Source organism: Labeo rohita, chromosome 17 (genome assembly GCF_022985175.1).
Source record: "Labeo rohita strain BAU-BD-2019 chromosome 17, IGBB_LRoh.1.0, whole genome shotgun sequence".
In the NCBI taxonomy this organism is placed as follows: Eukaryota; Metazoa; Chordata; class Actinopteri; order Cypriniformes; family Cyprinidae; genus Labeo; species Labeo rohita.
The window spans coordinates 5535103-5548623 of NC_066885.1; the positions used below are offsets into that span (position 1 = coordinate 5535103).

General features: G+C 36.0%; 2 protein-coding genes across 2 annotated transcripts; both read right to left on the reverse strand.

The window, feature by feature from the left end:
* Positions 1-488: 488 nt before the first annotated feature.
* Positions 489-1456, reverse strand: LOC127179615 (prosaposin-like). The gene is made up of 5 exons (XM_051133273.1): positions 1366-1456; positions 1222-1286; positions 873-971; positions 633-790; positions 489-501 (listed from the first exon to the last, which is right to left on the reverse strand). The coding sequence occupies exons 1-5, from the start codon at positions 1406-1408 to the stop codon at positions 489-491; spliced, it is 378 nt and encodes a 125-aa protein (XP_050989230.1). The 5' UTR covers positions 1409-1456.
* A 4282-nt stretch (positions 1457-5738) lies between these two features.
* Positions 5739-7734, reverse strand: LOC127179300 (antimicrobial peptide NK-lysin-like). Its single transcript, XM_051132626.1, has 4 exons — positions 7567-7734; positions 7310-7374; positions 6175-6270; positions 5739-6090 (listed from the first exon to the last, which is right to left on the reverse strand). Exons 1-4 carry the CDS (start codon positions 7643-7645, stop codon positions 5926-5928), a joined length of 405 nt encoding a protein of 134 aa, XP_050988583.1. The 5' UTR covers positions 7646-7734; the 3' UTR covers positions 5739-5925.
* Positions 7735-13521: the final 5787 nt, after the last annotated feature.

A 13521-nucleotide genomic window follows, 5' to 3' on the forward strand; every position in this document is an offset into this window, starting at 1 on the left:
TGCTAATAATTCAGCTTTGAAATCACAAAAATAAATTTTATTTTAAAATATATTTAAATAGAAAACAGTCATTTTAAATAGTAAAATATTCAAAATTTACAGTTTTTTTTTTCGTGCTTTGGATCAAATAAATGCAGGCTTGGTGAGCAGAAGAGACTTCTTTAAAAACATTTAAAAAATCTTACTGTTCAAAAACTTTTGAGTGGTAGTGTATGTACAGTACTTTTATAGAAACGTAGCATTAAGCGGAATTCAACACCCATATACTCTGTTTCTGATGAATGACGAGGTGTCCAGAAACCAGTAAACGCAAAAAACACAGAAAATTGGTGAAAGAAAGAAAGAAAAAGGAAAACACACAAATTGATTGCTTCATTCATATATTTTATTTTGTTTTCATTGTAATGCACATGTAATGCTTTCAAAGTAATCATTTATTCTCATTCATAAATTGTCATGAGCTTGATCACGTACAACAATGAACTTCTTTATGGTTCTGACCTGGAACAAACAAACAAACAAAAAAGTTACAAAAAAATGTAAATCTCCTCATTTAACCATTATCACCATATAACAGTGAGAAAAAAAGACATGATTGTAAACTTTTGGTGTGGGTATTTCTGTATACATACTTGCAGGCATGAATTTTAGTACAGATGGTGTTTGGCCCGTCATCCGTCATCAGCTCATCGATCAGATTTTGCAGATACTTTTCAACAAAGTGCTTGCACTGAACTCTCAGTGGCTTCAGTTTATCACACATGTTGTTCAGCTTGGTTTTGATTTCATCCTGAGGGAAATGGTGAATTTAGTCACAGTTGTTGTGAGATGCATGGTCAGTTCAATAATTTAGTATTAATCATGACACCCACCGGCGTTGCGTTAGCGGAGATTTTCTTTTTCACCTCCTTCATGATGGTTTTGCATAAATCGCACTTAACAGACATCTGCTGTTTCAGCATGCCGTCAGCCTGAAAAACATCACAATATGAAGCAAATATGAATCATATAATAATAAAGCAGATAAAAATACAGCAGAAGCCAATCTACAAATCTCTCTGCACTCAAAGAGACAATGCAATAAACTATGCAGCTTAATTATTCATCGATCGCCTGCTAATCACATGCAAATGAGTGAAGAGTTCCCCCCTTGTCTTGTTAAACATATGTGCATCAGTCATTATTATAAAGTATACACTGTTGTCATCAGGAGATGCTTACAGAGATCTCTTCATCTTGGTCCTCAGCAAAGTCCACCTTACGGATCTCCCATTGAGCTGCACAGACTGCAGATAAATAGACAATAATATTTATACCTAACGCAAAATAGAAGTCCTTTTAGAAATGATTTAGTGATTCTTTTACCTGCATATACGAGCAAGCTGACAAGAAAGATGTTGCGGAGCATCTTAGCAGATGATCTTTAACCAGCGTGAAGACGAAACTTTTAGTATCAGGGTTCAGATGTGACCCTTAGAAGCATGTGGAGCTCTTTTTATAGAGCTCTGCATCACCGCAAGTTAGTGTTTCTTTTAAACCACAAACCACAGATGTACTGTATTGTCCAGGAGAAAAAAAAAGTGCACTTCCATAATGTACTTAAAGTGCTCTATTTTCACACACTAATTTTGTACTTAATATACTTAATTATTCTTTAGCACTTCTTAAGATCTTCTTAAGAACATCTACACAACCAGTCAAGTTTTTGAACAGTAAGACTTGTTTAATGTTTTTTTAAAGAAGTCTCTTCTGCTCACCAAGTCTGCACTTATTTGATCCAAAGTACAGCAAAAACAGTACAATTTTGAAATATTTTTGTCATTTAAAATAACTGTTTTCCATTTAAAAATATATTTTAAAATGTAATTTATTCCTTTGATTTCAAAGCTGAATTTTTAGCATCATTACTCCAGTCACATGATCCTTCAGAAATCATTCTAATATTCTGATTTGCTTCTCCAAAACATTTATCATTATGATGTTGAAAACAGCTGAGTATCTTTGAAAAAAGTTCAGAATAGAAAGTTCAGAAGAACAGCATTTGTCTGAAATAGAAATCTTTTGTAACATTATAAATGTCTTTATCATCACTTTTCATCAATTTAAAGCATCCTTGCTAAAATAAAAGTGTTTCTATAATCCTTCTATAATGATTTCTGAAGGATCATGTGACACTGAAGACTGGAGTAATGATGCTGAATTTAGCTTTGATCACAGTAATAAATTACATTTTAAAATATATTCAAATAGAAAGCAGTTATTTTAAATATTACAAATATTCACAGTATTACTGCTTTTGGTGGATCAAATAAATGCAGGCTTGGTGAGCAGAAAAGACAAAAAACATTCAAAAACATCAAAAATCTTTTGAATTGTAGTGTATATATTCATTATATATTATTCTTATATTTTAAAGAATTAATATGTGTATTTTCTATGTATTATGAGTATATTTAAAAGTGTATGAAATATGGTTGTACTACAACTAAATACATTTTTGTTTTCAAGAAGTATGTTAAAAGTGCATTTTAGTTCATATTTATGGTGTCCCAAAATAGCACCGTTTGATTACACTTAGATGTTCTTAAGATTATCTTAATATTTTATTTACCTGTATTATGAAATGAAAATAAGCATATCTGTTTATATTTATATTTTTTAACAAACATCATTGTAGTCCTATTTTATATAGTGAATATCAAAATACATCAGGCACTGGGTCATTGAGTGTCTCTGATACCCACAAAAAATGACATTAACTTGCATTTTATGGTTACTGCCACTAGAGGGGCATATAGGATGTCTGTAGAGATTTTATACATAGCAAATAAACTAAAACAGGGCTCTCCAAACTCGGTCCTGGAGGGCCAGTGTCCTGCAGAGTTTGGAGTATGTCTAGTAAGACTTTGATTGTCTGGTTCTGGTGTGCTTAATTAGGGTTAGAGCTAAACTCTGCAGGACACCGGAAAAAGAAATGGTTCTCAGTTCCAACTCCAGTTGTTGTCCCCTCCCTGGTGTCTTTGGTCTTGAGTGACTTCAGCCGGCCTTCAGAGTCTTCTTAACACACTCATGAAGGCTCAGCGACCTTTGACCCATCTCAAACTCCAAGGTATTTTCTTTTCCTCCATTGATATTCAGGTTTAATCGCCAGTGTTTTTGCTTTTGCATTCTTTCAGTGGTTTGATTGGTGAAAAATCTGGACTGAAACAGAAAGGTTGTAGTTTTAAACCACAAAACAGTGATGAACTCAACTCAAGCAAGATGTTAAAACTCAAAGGGAATTTGATGGTACTTTCCCTGTAATAGGTTTACTGACAATACAGGCCTGCACTATTGCTTTCTGAGCATCTGATCAAAAATGGGAGAAATTAGTAGTGCAAATATGACGTCATTCACTTTTTGACAAGTAATCAATTGTATTGCTGTGAAAAGTGAAAGTGTTTGTATATATCACAGGATTATATCATAAAGTAGATTTCAAATTCATTCAGAATGATGAAAAATCTTGACACTGTTTTCCCTGTATCATTTTTTTATTTGTATAACTGCATGCAATAACTCACATCATAATCTTGCAGTAGCATTATCTTGCAGTATCTCACAGGAAAAGCTTATTAAGCTCATTAGCACAACATGTGAAATGCTGGATGTGTTACTGAGTGTAACTCACTGTGTCCTGTAATAGTTATTTGCATGGGCATATTCAGTTAAAGTGAAAAGTTTACATACACCTTGCAGAATCAGCAAAATGTTAATTATTTTACCAAAATACAAGGGGTCATACAAAATGCATGTTATTTTTTATTTAGTACTGACCTGAATAAGATATTTAACATAAAAGACGTTTACATACAGTCCACAAGAGACAATAATAGCTGAGTTTACAAAAATGACCCTGTTCAAAAGTTTACATACACTTGATTCCTAATACTGTGCTGTTACCTGAATGATTCAAAGCTGTGTTTTTTTTGTTTAGTGATAGTTGTTCATGAGTTCCTTTTTTGTCCTGAACAGTTAAACTGCCCACTATTCTTTAGAAGAATTCTCCAGGTCCCACAAATTATTTGGTTTTCCATAGGGATGGGACGATAAATCGTTGCAGCGTGAATCAAGAAGTGATTCAGCATTGAGTCAAGATTTTCTGAACACATTGCGATTCTTTCTCAAATCGATTCTGAGCTTAGTTTTGAACAGCAGATGGCACTGCTTGCTTTAGAAACAGCTGTGCTCTGCTTGTTTCCAAATCCTTGCAGGCACTTGAACCTAAAATAATCATTTATACAATTTGAAAAGGTTGAAGCCAGTTACAGGGGTGTTCTCATATGCAACTATTACAGAAGGTTCAAATGCTCACTGATGCTTCAGAAAGGAAACGAAATGCATTAAGAGCCGGGGGTAAATTTAACTTATTTTGTCTTCTGGGGAACATGTAAGTGTCTTACTGCATCGTTTTTCCTTCTAAAGCATCAGTGAGTGTTTGAATCTTCTGTAATAGTTGCATATGAGTCTCTCAGTTGTCCTCAGTGTGAAAAGATGGACCTCAAAATCATACAGTCATTGTTAGAAAGGGTTCAAATACACATAAATACTGAAAAACCAAAGAATTTGTGGGACCTGAATGATTTTTCTGAAGAACAGCAGGTAGTTTAACTATTCAGGACAAACAAGAGACTCCTGAGCAACTATCACTAAACAAAAAAACACAGCTGTGGATCATTCTGGTAACAACACAGTAATAAGAATCAAATGTATGTAAACTTTTGAACAGGGTCATTTTTATAAATTCAACTATTATTTTCTCTTGTGGACTATATGTAAACATCTTTTTTATGTGAAATATCTTATTCAGGTAAGTACTATATAAAAAAATAACATGCATTTTGTATGATCCCTCTTATTTTGGCAAAATAATTAACATTTTGCAGATTCTGCAAGGTATATGTAAACTTTTGACTTCAACTGTATATTTGTTTATACTTGTGACCCATTTTACTTCATTTAGTCTTTTTGCAAATGGTTCTTTATTGCAAATTCTTTGCAAAATGCAAGAAACTGTGAATTTAGGCATCCTCTGGTTGTAAAAGCATGATGTCACGCAACATTAAAGTTTGTTTCACACATTTATTTTCCAACTGAATGCAGAGAAGAATTTGCAAAGTTAAGTGTACGTGACATATAAGAAAAATACAAAACAAAAAAAAAACGGTATACAAAACCACAATAATCACACCATCAGCTCTAGTGCAGAATCTAACCAGCTTTTCCAGCTGAAGCGAGCATGCAAGGGCTTTTCACACTTGATGAGATCATTCACATAAAAACTAAAATTCTGCCATCATTTACTCAAGTTGTTCCAAACCTGTATGAGTTTCGTTCTTCTGTTGAACATAAAATTTGATATTTAGAATGTGGGGAATTTTCATTTTTGGTGAACTGTCCCTTTAAGCCTAGGTCATTCTATCCCGGGTAAATGGAATTTACGCTGTGTTAATAATGAGTATTCACATGATACATTTTTAAACCCAGGGTTAACGTTCTTATTTGCATATTTGTGGTGTCAGTGTCACTGATTAGACTACATCATTAGGCTATATATTACTGACATAAGTAATGGTTTTTTTTTTTTTTTTTTTTTTTCCTGAATGGACTTTTCGGAGTATAAAGGTAAAAATGAAACGGTCTGAAGTTCCCCTCAGAAAGCTGAGTGTTTATGCAATGTGCAGTGTTTCTGTGACTGGTTAACACCAAAAATGCAATGGCAAACTTGCTGTGGAGCAGGGTTTTTATGCGTAAAAAGTGTGAAACGTTTCTTTACCCAGGGTTAAAAGTGAGGTTAAGCGTGTGAGAAGCCCTTCAAAAACAAAAAAGCCTTATGCATTTCTATAATTTATCAAACTAAATAGGATTCTTCAACTTCATAAACACCTATTTCTTGCAAACACCAATGTTAACACAGATGGTTCTGGGGTCATCAGTAGTTGAAAGTTCTTCGATCAGGGTGTCTGTATACTTGTTCACAAGCTTCCTACACAGTGACTTTAGGAAGCCGATCTCATCACAGACCATCCCCAGCTTTGTTTTAATGTCCTCCTGTAGTTAAGTGACAAGCAGTTAACGTTAAGCCACTAATCTTGCATTAATTTATTAAAGTGTTACAAAAGTATTGTTACCAACCGGAGTTGCTCCATTGGAGATCCGTCTTTTCAGCTTCTTCATTGCCCACTTGCAGGCCCAACACACTCCAGGTAGTTGTTCTGTTGGTATCTCACCCTAATAAGACAATGACAGCATATTGGAGTCAGTAGTTTATATGAGATTTGGGATCTAATAATCAACAAGTCCATGGTGAATAGCTGTTTGAAAACCATCTTGCAAATGTTATTTAAGTTTCATTTCAGTAATGACAGATCTGACCTCTAAAGATAGTGATATGCATCTTGCAGATGCTCTTTAATTTTCATTTCAGTACATGACAGATCTAATAATCAACAATTTAGGATCTAATAATCAACAAGTCTGTGATGACTAGCTGTTTGAAAACCACTGCTTATCTGCATCTTGCAGATACTCTTTAAGTTTAATTTTTTAGTACATGACATATCTGACCTCTAAAGATGGTGATCGTTGCATCTGCCAGTGTGATTAATCAGCTATTTGGCCAATTAAATAGGCAGATCATGTATTTTTCAGGTTTTAAAAAAATAGTTTGTGAATTTTGATGTCCTAAATAATAATTCGGCTAAATTGTGCATGTTATTTGTGACCCTGGACCACAAAACCAGTCTTAAGTCGTTGAGGTATATTTGTAGCAGTAGCCAAAAATACACTGTATGGGTCAGAATGATAAATTTTTCTTTTATGCCAAAAATCATTAGGAAATTAAGTAAAGATCATGTTCCATGAAGATATTTTGTAAAATTCCTGCTGTAAATATATCAAAACGTAATTTTTGATTAGTAATATGCATTATTAAGAACTTTTGGACAACTCTAAAGGTGGTTTTCTAAATATTTAGATTTTTTTGCACCCTCAGATTCCATATATTCAAATAGTCGTATCTTGGCCAAATATTATTATCAGTGGAAAGCTTATTTATTCAAAATGTATTATAATTGACCCTTATGACTGGTTTTGTGGTCCAGAATCGCATTTGTAATCATAAAAGTGTATGCAGTCATTGAAAGCTTCAAACATCAAAAAAAAAAGAAAAATAGCAGAATGCAACTCTAAAAATTCAGACATTTCTATATTAAACTTTACAGTTGAACGCAAAATGAGATCATGATAAATGATGTTGAGGACAACTCACAGAGCTTTCTTCACGTTCATTTACAGTTGACTCTTCTTTGTGCATTTCCCAGTGAAGAGCACAAACTGTGAGTAAATTGCATGAGTTTAGTTAAACAGTGTATATTTTGAGCGCATTCAAGCTGGTTCTAGCCTGACCAGCATCGCACATCAATGAATTTAAGCCAGTCTAAATTGGTCTGTGCTGTGTTTACAGTTATAGGCACACACAATTAAGACAAATAAAGATAACCAACAACTGATCTGTGCTAATTTTACCTGAGGATATTAGCAGGGCAATCAGGACGATACTCCGCAGCATCTTGTTTGGCGAAATAGTCTGAACACAAAGAGACATAAACTCTCCACTTGTTTGCTAAAGGTCTTTGATGCCACAGTTTTTAAAACACCTCTGTTTTTAACCATCAACCACAAACATTGTGAAGTGAGGCCAGCAGCACCCTCAACATGACAAGATCACACATCTGTTTCCATCTTCCTGTATGTGTGATACTTATTTATCATAAACGCTAATACTTTGATTACACATACTATATCTAAATAGTTTACACTAAATTCAGTGACAACTACGCTGCAATCATGTCATTCAAATTGGAAACTCAAAGAGCTCTGTGATAAAGATTTAGTTCGAAATATTGCAATATTGTGTGATTTGTAAAGTGTTGTCCTAATCCCACCCCCTTTTGGCTCATTTATGTTAGTGCAACTAGAAGCAGCCTCAAAGAATCAAGCCTTCTCTAGTTGGTTATTTGAGATGAATGATAAATCTTTATTACTCAGTTTTTTCTATTTGCCTTGATCTTTGAGAAGAAAGTGTTTATTTAACTTGAGTATTGTAGGGTGTGTGATGGTTTTTACACCTTACTACAAGTTGAGTTGTTCAGAGAAGAATCAAGAACTGTTTTCTCATTTCTAAATTCTCAAACTTTCATCATTTTAAAAGTCCTTAATGAATTGACAGACTGACAGAGTGAAATGCTAATTCAGAAATGACCCTTTTGAATCAATGGTGAAAAAGCAAAACTACTCCTCAAACACACATATATGGTGTGTGTACTGGTTGCTCTGTAATGTATGGTTTTGACTCAAAAAAACAAAAACAAAAAAAAATCAGCTCATTAGAATAATTCGGTTTGTAATCTGAAAACACCCGATGCTCATGCTTTGGATGGACTGAAAAGAACTGACATATTAGAGTCTTTCATTCAATAACTGGAAAACACAGAATGTATTCGGAAAGCACTGTATGTGCTTAATTTTTTTGAATAATTCGTAATTCAACTAAAACGTATGTGTCATTAAAAAAGTATTTTACAGAAAACTGAGCCTCGTTTAGACTGTCAGCCCAAATCAGGTTTTTGTGCAAATCTGATTGATATCCGATTATGTTTACTAAATATAACGCAACACCCCTGTGGACTGTTTTCTTTGGTTTTCCCGTGTATGCCCTTATTTGGTCTTTCCTGTTCCGTTTTCAATCATGACGTCATTGTGTAATCATTCACACCTGTCTCCCTCTGATTAGCCTGGTTATTTAAGTTTGGTTCTGTTCCCCGTTTGGTTGTCGGTTCTTGAAGTCATTTTGTAAGTCACTCTATGTCGTTTAAAGTCTTTTACGTTGTGTTTGCGTGTGGATTCCCTGCTGTTCCTGGTCGTTCCTGTTCATAGTGTGGATTATTTAAATAATCTGTATGTTCCTGATCTCCTCGTCCCTACTCCTCATTCCCGCACACGACGCCTGTGACAACTACATGAAATCTGATTATTACAAATCCATTTCGAGCTACATTTGTATGTGGTTTGGAATCCTGGAAATCCGTTTCAGTCTGATTTAGCATAGTTTTTTCATGTTTTGTCGAAAACATAATGAACATCTTTGCAGAAACATGCTTGTGTTTTTGCAAACTGCAAGTCAAGTGAAAATGCAAGTATATGCACCTCTTTGAGTTTTGAAACCAGCCAAGACGGTAGCATGGAATAAAGTCGCACATTGCAGCTTTCTGCGTTTCTTGTCACTGCCTCATAAAACGAAATATAATCCAGCTTGGCGGCAACATGTTGTCATGTACCACATCTGTATTGCTGTTATTGTTGTTCATAGCATAGGCATAACAACGCAACAGCATTGCCGTAGAAATCAATGCACATTACATAAATCGAAAGAGCGCTTATGGAAAAACAAATCGGATATGAACAGTTGCGATGTGTGAACAGTCAGTTATTCAAATCAGATTCCATCCAGATATGCACAAAATCAGATTTGGGCTGACAGTCTGAACGAGGAGTATTTTTATCTAAGAACTGTTACAAGAACAGAAAGTCATTCATGGCCTGTTGCATGAGGCTATCTGAATAAAACTCAGAGTTTCAGAGTAGGTTTAGGATGGAAGTCTGTTTTTCTCAGAATTGTGAGATATACTCTTGCAATTGCGAGTTATAAAGTCAGAATTGTGAGACAAACACAAATCTGGAGATGTGGCAAAAAAAGACTGATATGTTCTCAAAGTCAAAACTGTGAGATAAAAACTTGCAATTCTGACTTTTTTTCTCAGAATTGTGAGACATAAACTCACAATTGTAAGTTATAGTCAGAATTGCGAGACATGAACTTGCAATTTTAAGAAACAAAGTTGCAAAAAATGACTGATATGTTATCAGAATTGCAAGTTTATATCTCACAATTCTCTTCTGCAGATCAAGAGATGTTGTTACTAAAAATTACAAATTTTTACAATGCAGGAATAAACACTGATGCCACAGCAATAGTTTGACAAGGCAGCAGAAAAGAAAATATGACTGTACAAATGAATTTAATCATTTATGTAGTTTCACAAAGAGCTCAAAAACATGTGCTTAAATTTGAAGTGAGAGATACAGGAGGAGTAGCTTATAGCATTAGATTCATGTCACTTTGCTCACAGCTGATTAGTTCAGTTTGAGTTAGCGATCTCTAACCTAAAATAAAATCTGCTCCAGAGCAGAGTAGTAGTGTAGTGTAAGTTAAAACCAACCCACCTTCTTTGCTCAAGCTAAACACAAACTCACCTGGGTAAAAAATGAGAGTGGGTTTTGTTATTTTTGCATATAGTTACATATAAAACCAGATCTGTATAAGAAACATTCAAGGTTTTAACCACTGATGTAACTTGAGTATTGTATTGTATTGTATTGTATTTTATGTCTCAATGTACTGCCATTCTACTGAATTCACACAACTGGATATTCATGATGATCTCATTTTGTGCTCAGTAACAGACAGTAAAGTCATACAGCTCTGGAATGGCATGATGAGTACGTGTGAATTGTTCATCTACACCAGCACCTACAACCTACCTAAGACTTCACACCTCTACCACATCAAACAAACAACTAAACAGCACCATTTGACAAACAACCCACAGGTATACACTGATGCTACCCAAACTCCTCTACACAACCCTTTAAGGCCAATCAGCTTTGTTAAAATAATATCATGCCTTGTCCACTTGTCATGAAATGCAGGGCAGGGAGCAGTCATTATTTCCTTTGAACGTTTCTTTCTCACAAGATTTTTTTTCCTCACACTTGGCCTACAATGAGAAGAATTACAATAAATATAGCTTCTGCTGGCTTATTTAAAACTGTTGTGTTTAAAAGGCTGTTCAGATGCTATCTGAACATATCAGTCACTGTGAGAAAGACATGACAAGGGAGGAAATGGCTTGTGTGCTTGTGTTGACCTCAGGACTTAATTTCTTCTCAGATCTTCAGCCTTTTTGCATCTTAAGCAGCAGTGAACACTACAGACCAGAATGTACATTTTCTACATATCTACATTTATATAAACTTCACATTATGTGAAATTCAATGCCCATATACTGTACTCTGTTACTATGAAAGGATGTTCAGGCTCCCAGTTTTTAAGCAAATTTCATAAATGAATTGTATTCTGAAGCACAGTGTTAAAAACTTAAATTAGATATTTGATCACAATTAGAGACCACTTACAGATACAGTGCACAGAATAAATGAGTACACCCCCCTCTAAAACTTAACAAATTCAGCCTACTCTTTACTTAGAAGACATATTAAGGTTCTTTGAAGCCTGCTTGGTCAATTACCAAAAAAGAATTTCAAAATTATTCAGGAAAATAAGACTTTTTTTTATCAAAGTGATAAAATGTTGTGTTGCAAAAAATGAGTACACCCTCCTGAAAGTTAATAAATAAAACTAAAAAAAAATAATAATAATAAATAGCGTATGTTTAAGGCAATGTTTGATCAACAGGTAAGTATATTGAACCAAAACTTTTAAAGACAAGTAATTTCCTGACAGTTAGTTACATGGCCTACTGAATCATACTACTTAATGCTGGCAATAATGGAACCACTTGGGAGAGAACTTCCAGGAGATTTATTTTTTAGCATACAAGAGGACAATGGTACAAGAGGAATACCAAATTATAGTTTTATTTGTGAAAATATAGCAGAGGTAACATGGATGTTCAAAAATGTGGAATTGTGACAAGGCTCTTGAAATAATTAGGTTTTCCCTTTAAGTTTTCATTTAGTAATGAATGAATTTTTGCTAGAAAAAGAGCAGGAGAAATACCATGCAAGTGTCTCAAAGACGGCAACAACTATGAAAAGAGTAACACTTTATCTCACAGAGTACGGCACATCCGGCGGAAGTGACATGCTGTCAGTTTACGGGAAAAAAAGGCACAGGGATGGAGGAGAGGAGGCTCACCGACCGCTTGAGAGAGGACCACTCCAACTCCAGTAGTGGAAGCGTCGACTTCAACCGTAAAGGGAGTTCAGGATCTGGGTGATGTAATAAAGGAGCGGTGCTAAAGATGGTCTTGAGCTGGACAGCTTTGTGGGTTCCGAGTGAGATGTTTAAGTTTACCCCTCAGGAGGGAGGTCAGTGGTGCAGTTCTGGATGAAACTGCGATAGAAGTTAGAGAAACCCAGGAAACGTTGACTTTCCCCTGGTCCATTTGTATGCCCTCGGCACTGATGACATATCCTAGGAAGTGGACTGAAGGCTGATGAAATTCACATTTTTCCAACTTGAGGTATAGACTGTGTTTTTGACGTTTCTGGAGGACCTGCTGGTCGTGCTGGCGATGGTCGGCCTGGTTCCGGGAGTAAATCAAGATGTCATCAATGTAGACCATAATGAAGCGATGAAAAAAACTCCCGAAACACCTCATTCATAAACGTTTGGAAGACAGAGGGACTGATGGAGAGACTGTATGGCATTACCCGGTATTCGTAGTGCCCTGTGAGTGTAATGAAGGCCGTCTTCTACTCGTCTCCCGTACGAATACAAATGAGGTTATAAGCACTCCGCACTCCGCAGCTTCATAAAGATTCTGGCTCCACAAAGCTCTTTGAGGGACTCTTCCCCTGGCTGGGACCAGGGGAAGAGGATAGGGTTGCTGAATGATTTGGGAGTTGAGTTGACGGTAATCTATCTGCAGGGACGTAGACCTCCATCCTTCTTGCCCACGAAAAAGAAACTTGAAGCGGTCGGTGAGGTGAATGGTTGAATGAATCCTTGTTTCAGTGCTTCTGCAATGTACTCCTCCATTGCCTGGCGCTCCGGGATGGACAGTGGATAGATTCGTCCCTTGGGAAGTTCGGCTCCAGGCAGCAGCTTGATGGCACAGTCCCATGGCCGATGATGTGGAAGATGAGTGGCTACCTGTTTACTGAACCATAATGGAACGGCACATACTCCGCTTGGATTCCTGGAGAGAATTCTGGCTCTGGGCTTTCAACTTGGGTAGAGGCCAGGTGTACTGGAATGGATCGGGGGAGAGGCAGGTTAGATAGACACTGATCATAACATTGTTCATTCCAACAAATAATGTCACAGGGATCCCAGCGGAGGTCTGGAATATGTTGATAGAGCCACGGGCATCCCAGGATTACGCTGACGGTGGAATCCTCCAGTACCAGAAACCGTATGTCCTCCTTATGAAACAGTCCGACTTGCAGGGTGATGAGTGGTGAAGAATAACGTATCTTCTATGCCCCAGTGGTTTTTCCTGAATAGTCTTTATTGAATATTCTTGAAAGCATTCCTGTGAGATGAAGTTGCTGGAGGAACATGAATCAATCAGAACAGAGACAGAAAGAGAGTGTTCAGAAGTATGGAGAGTAACAGGTACCAGAGTCAAATCTGTTGTTTCGACTTCTGATTGGATGGTACTCACCACCGGGCGT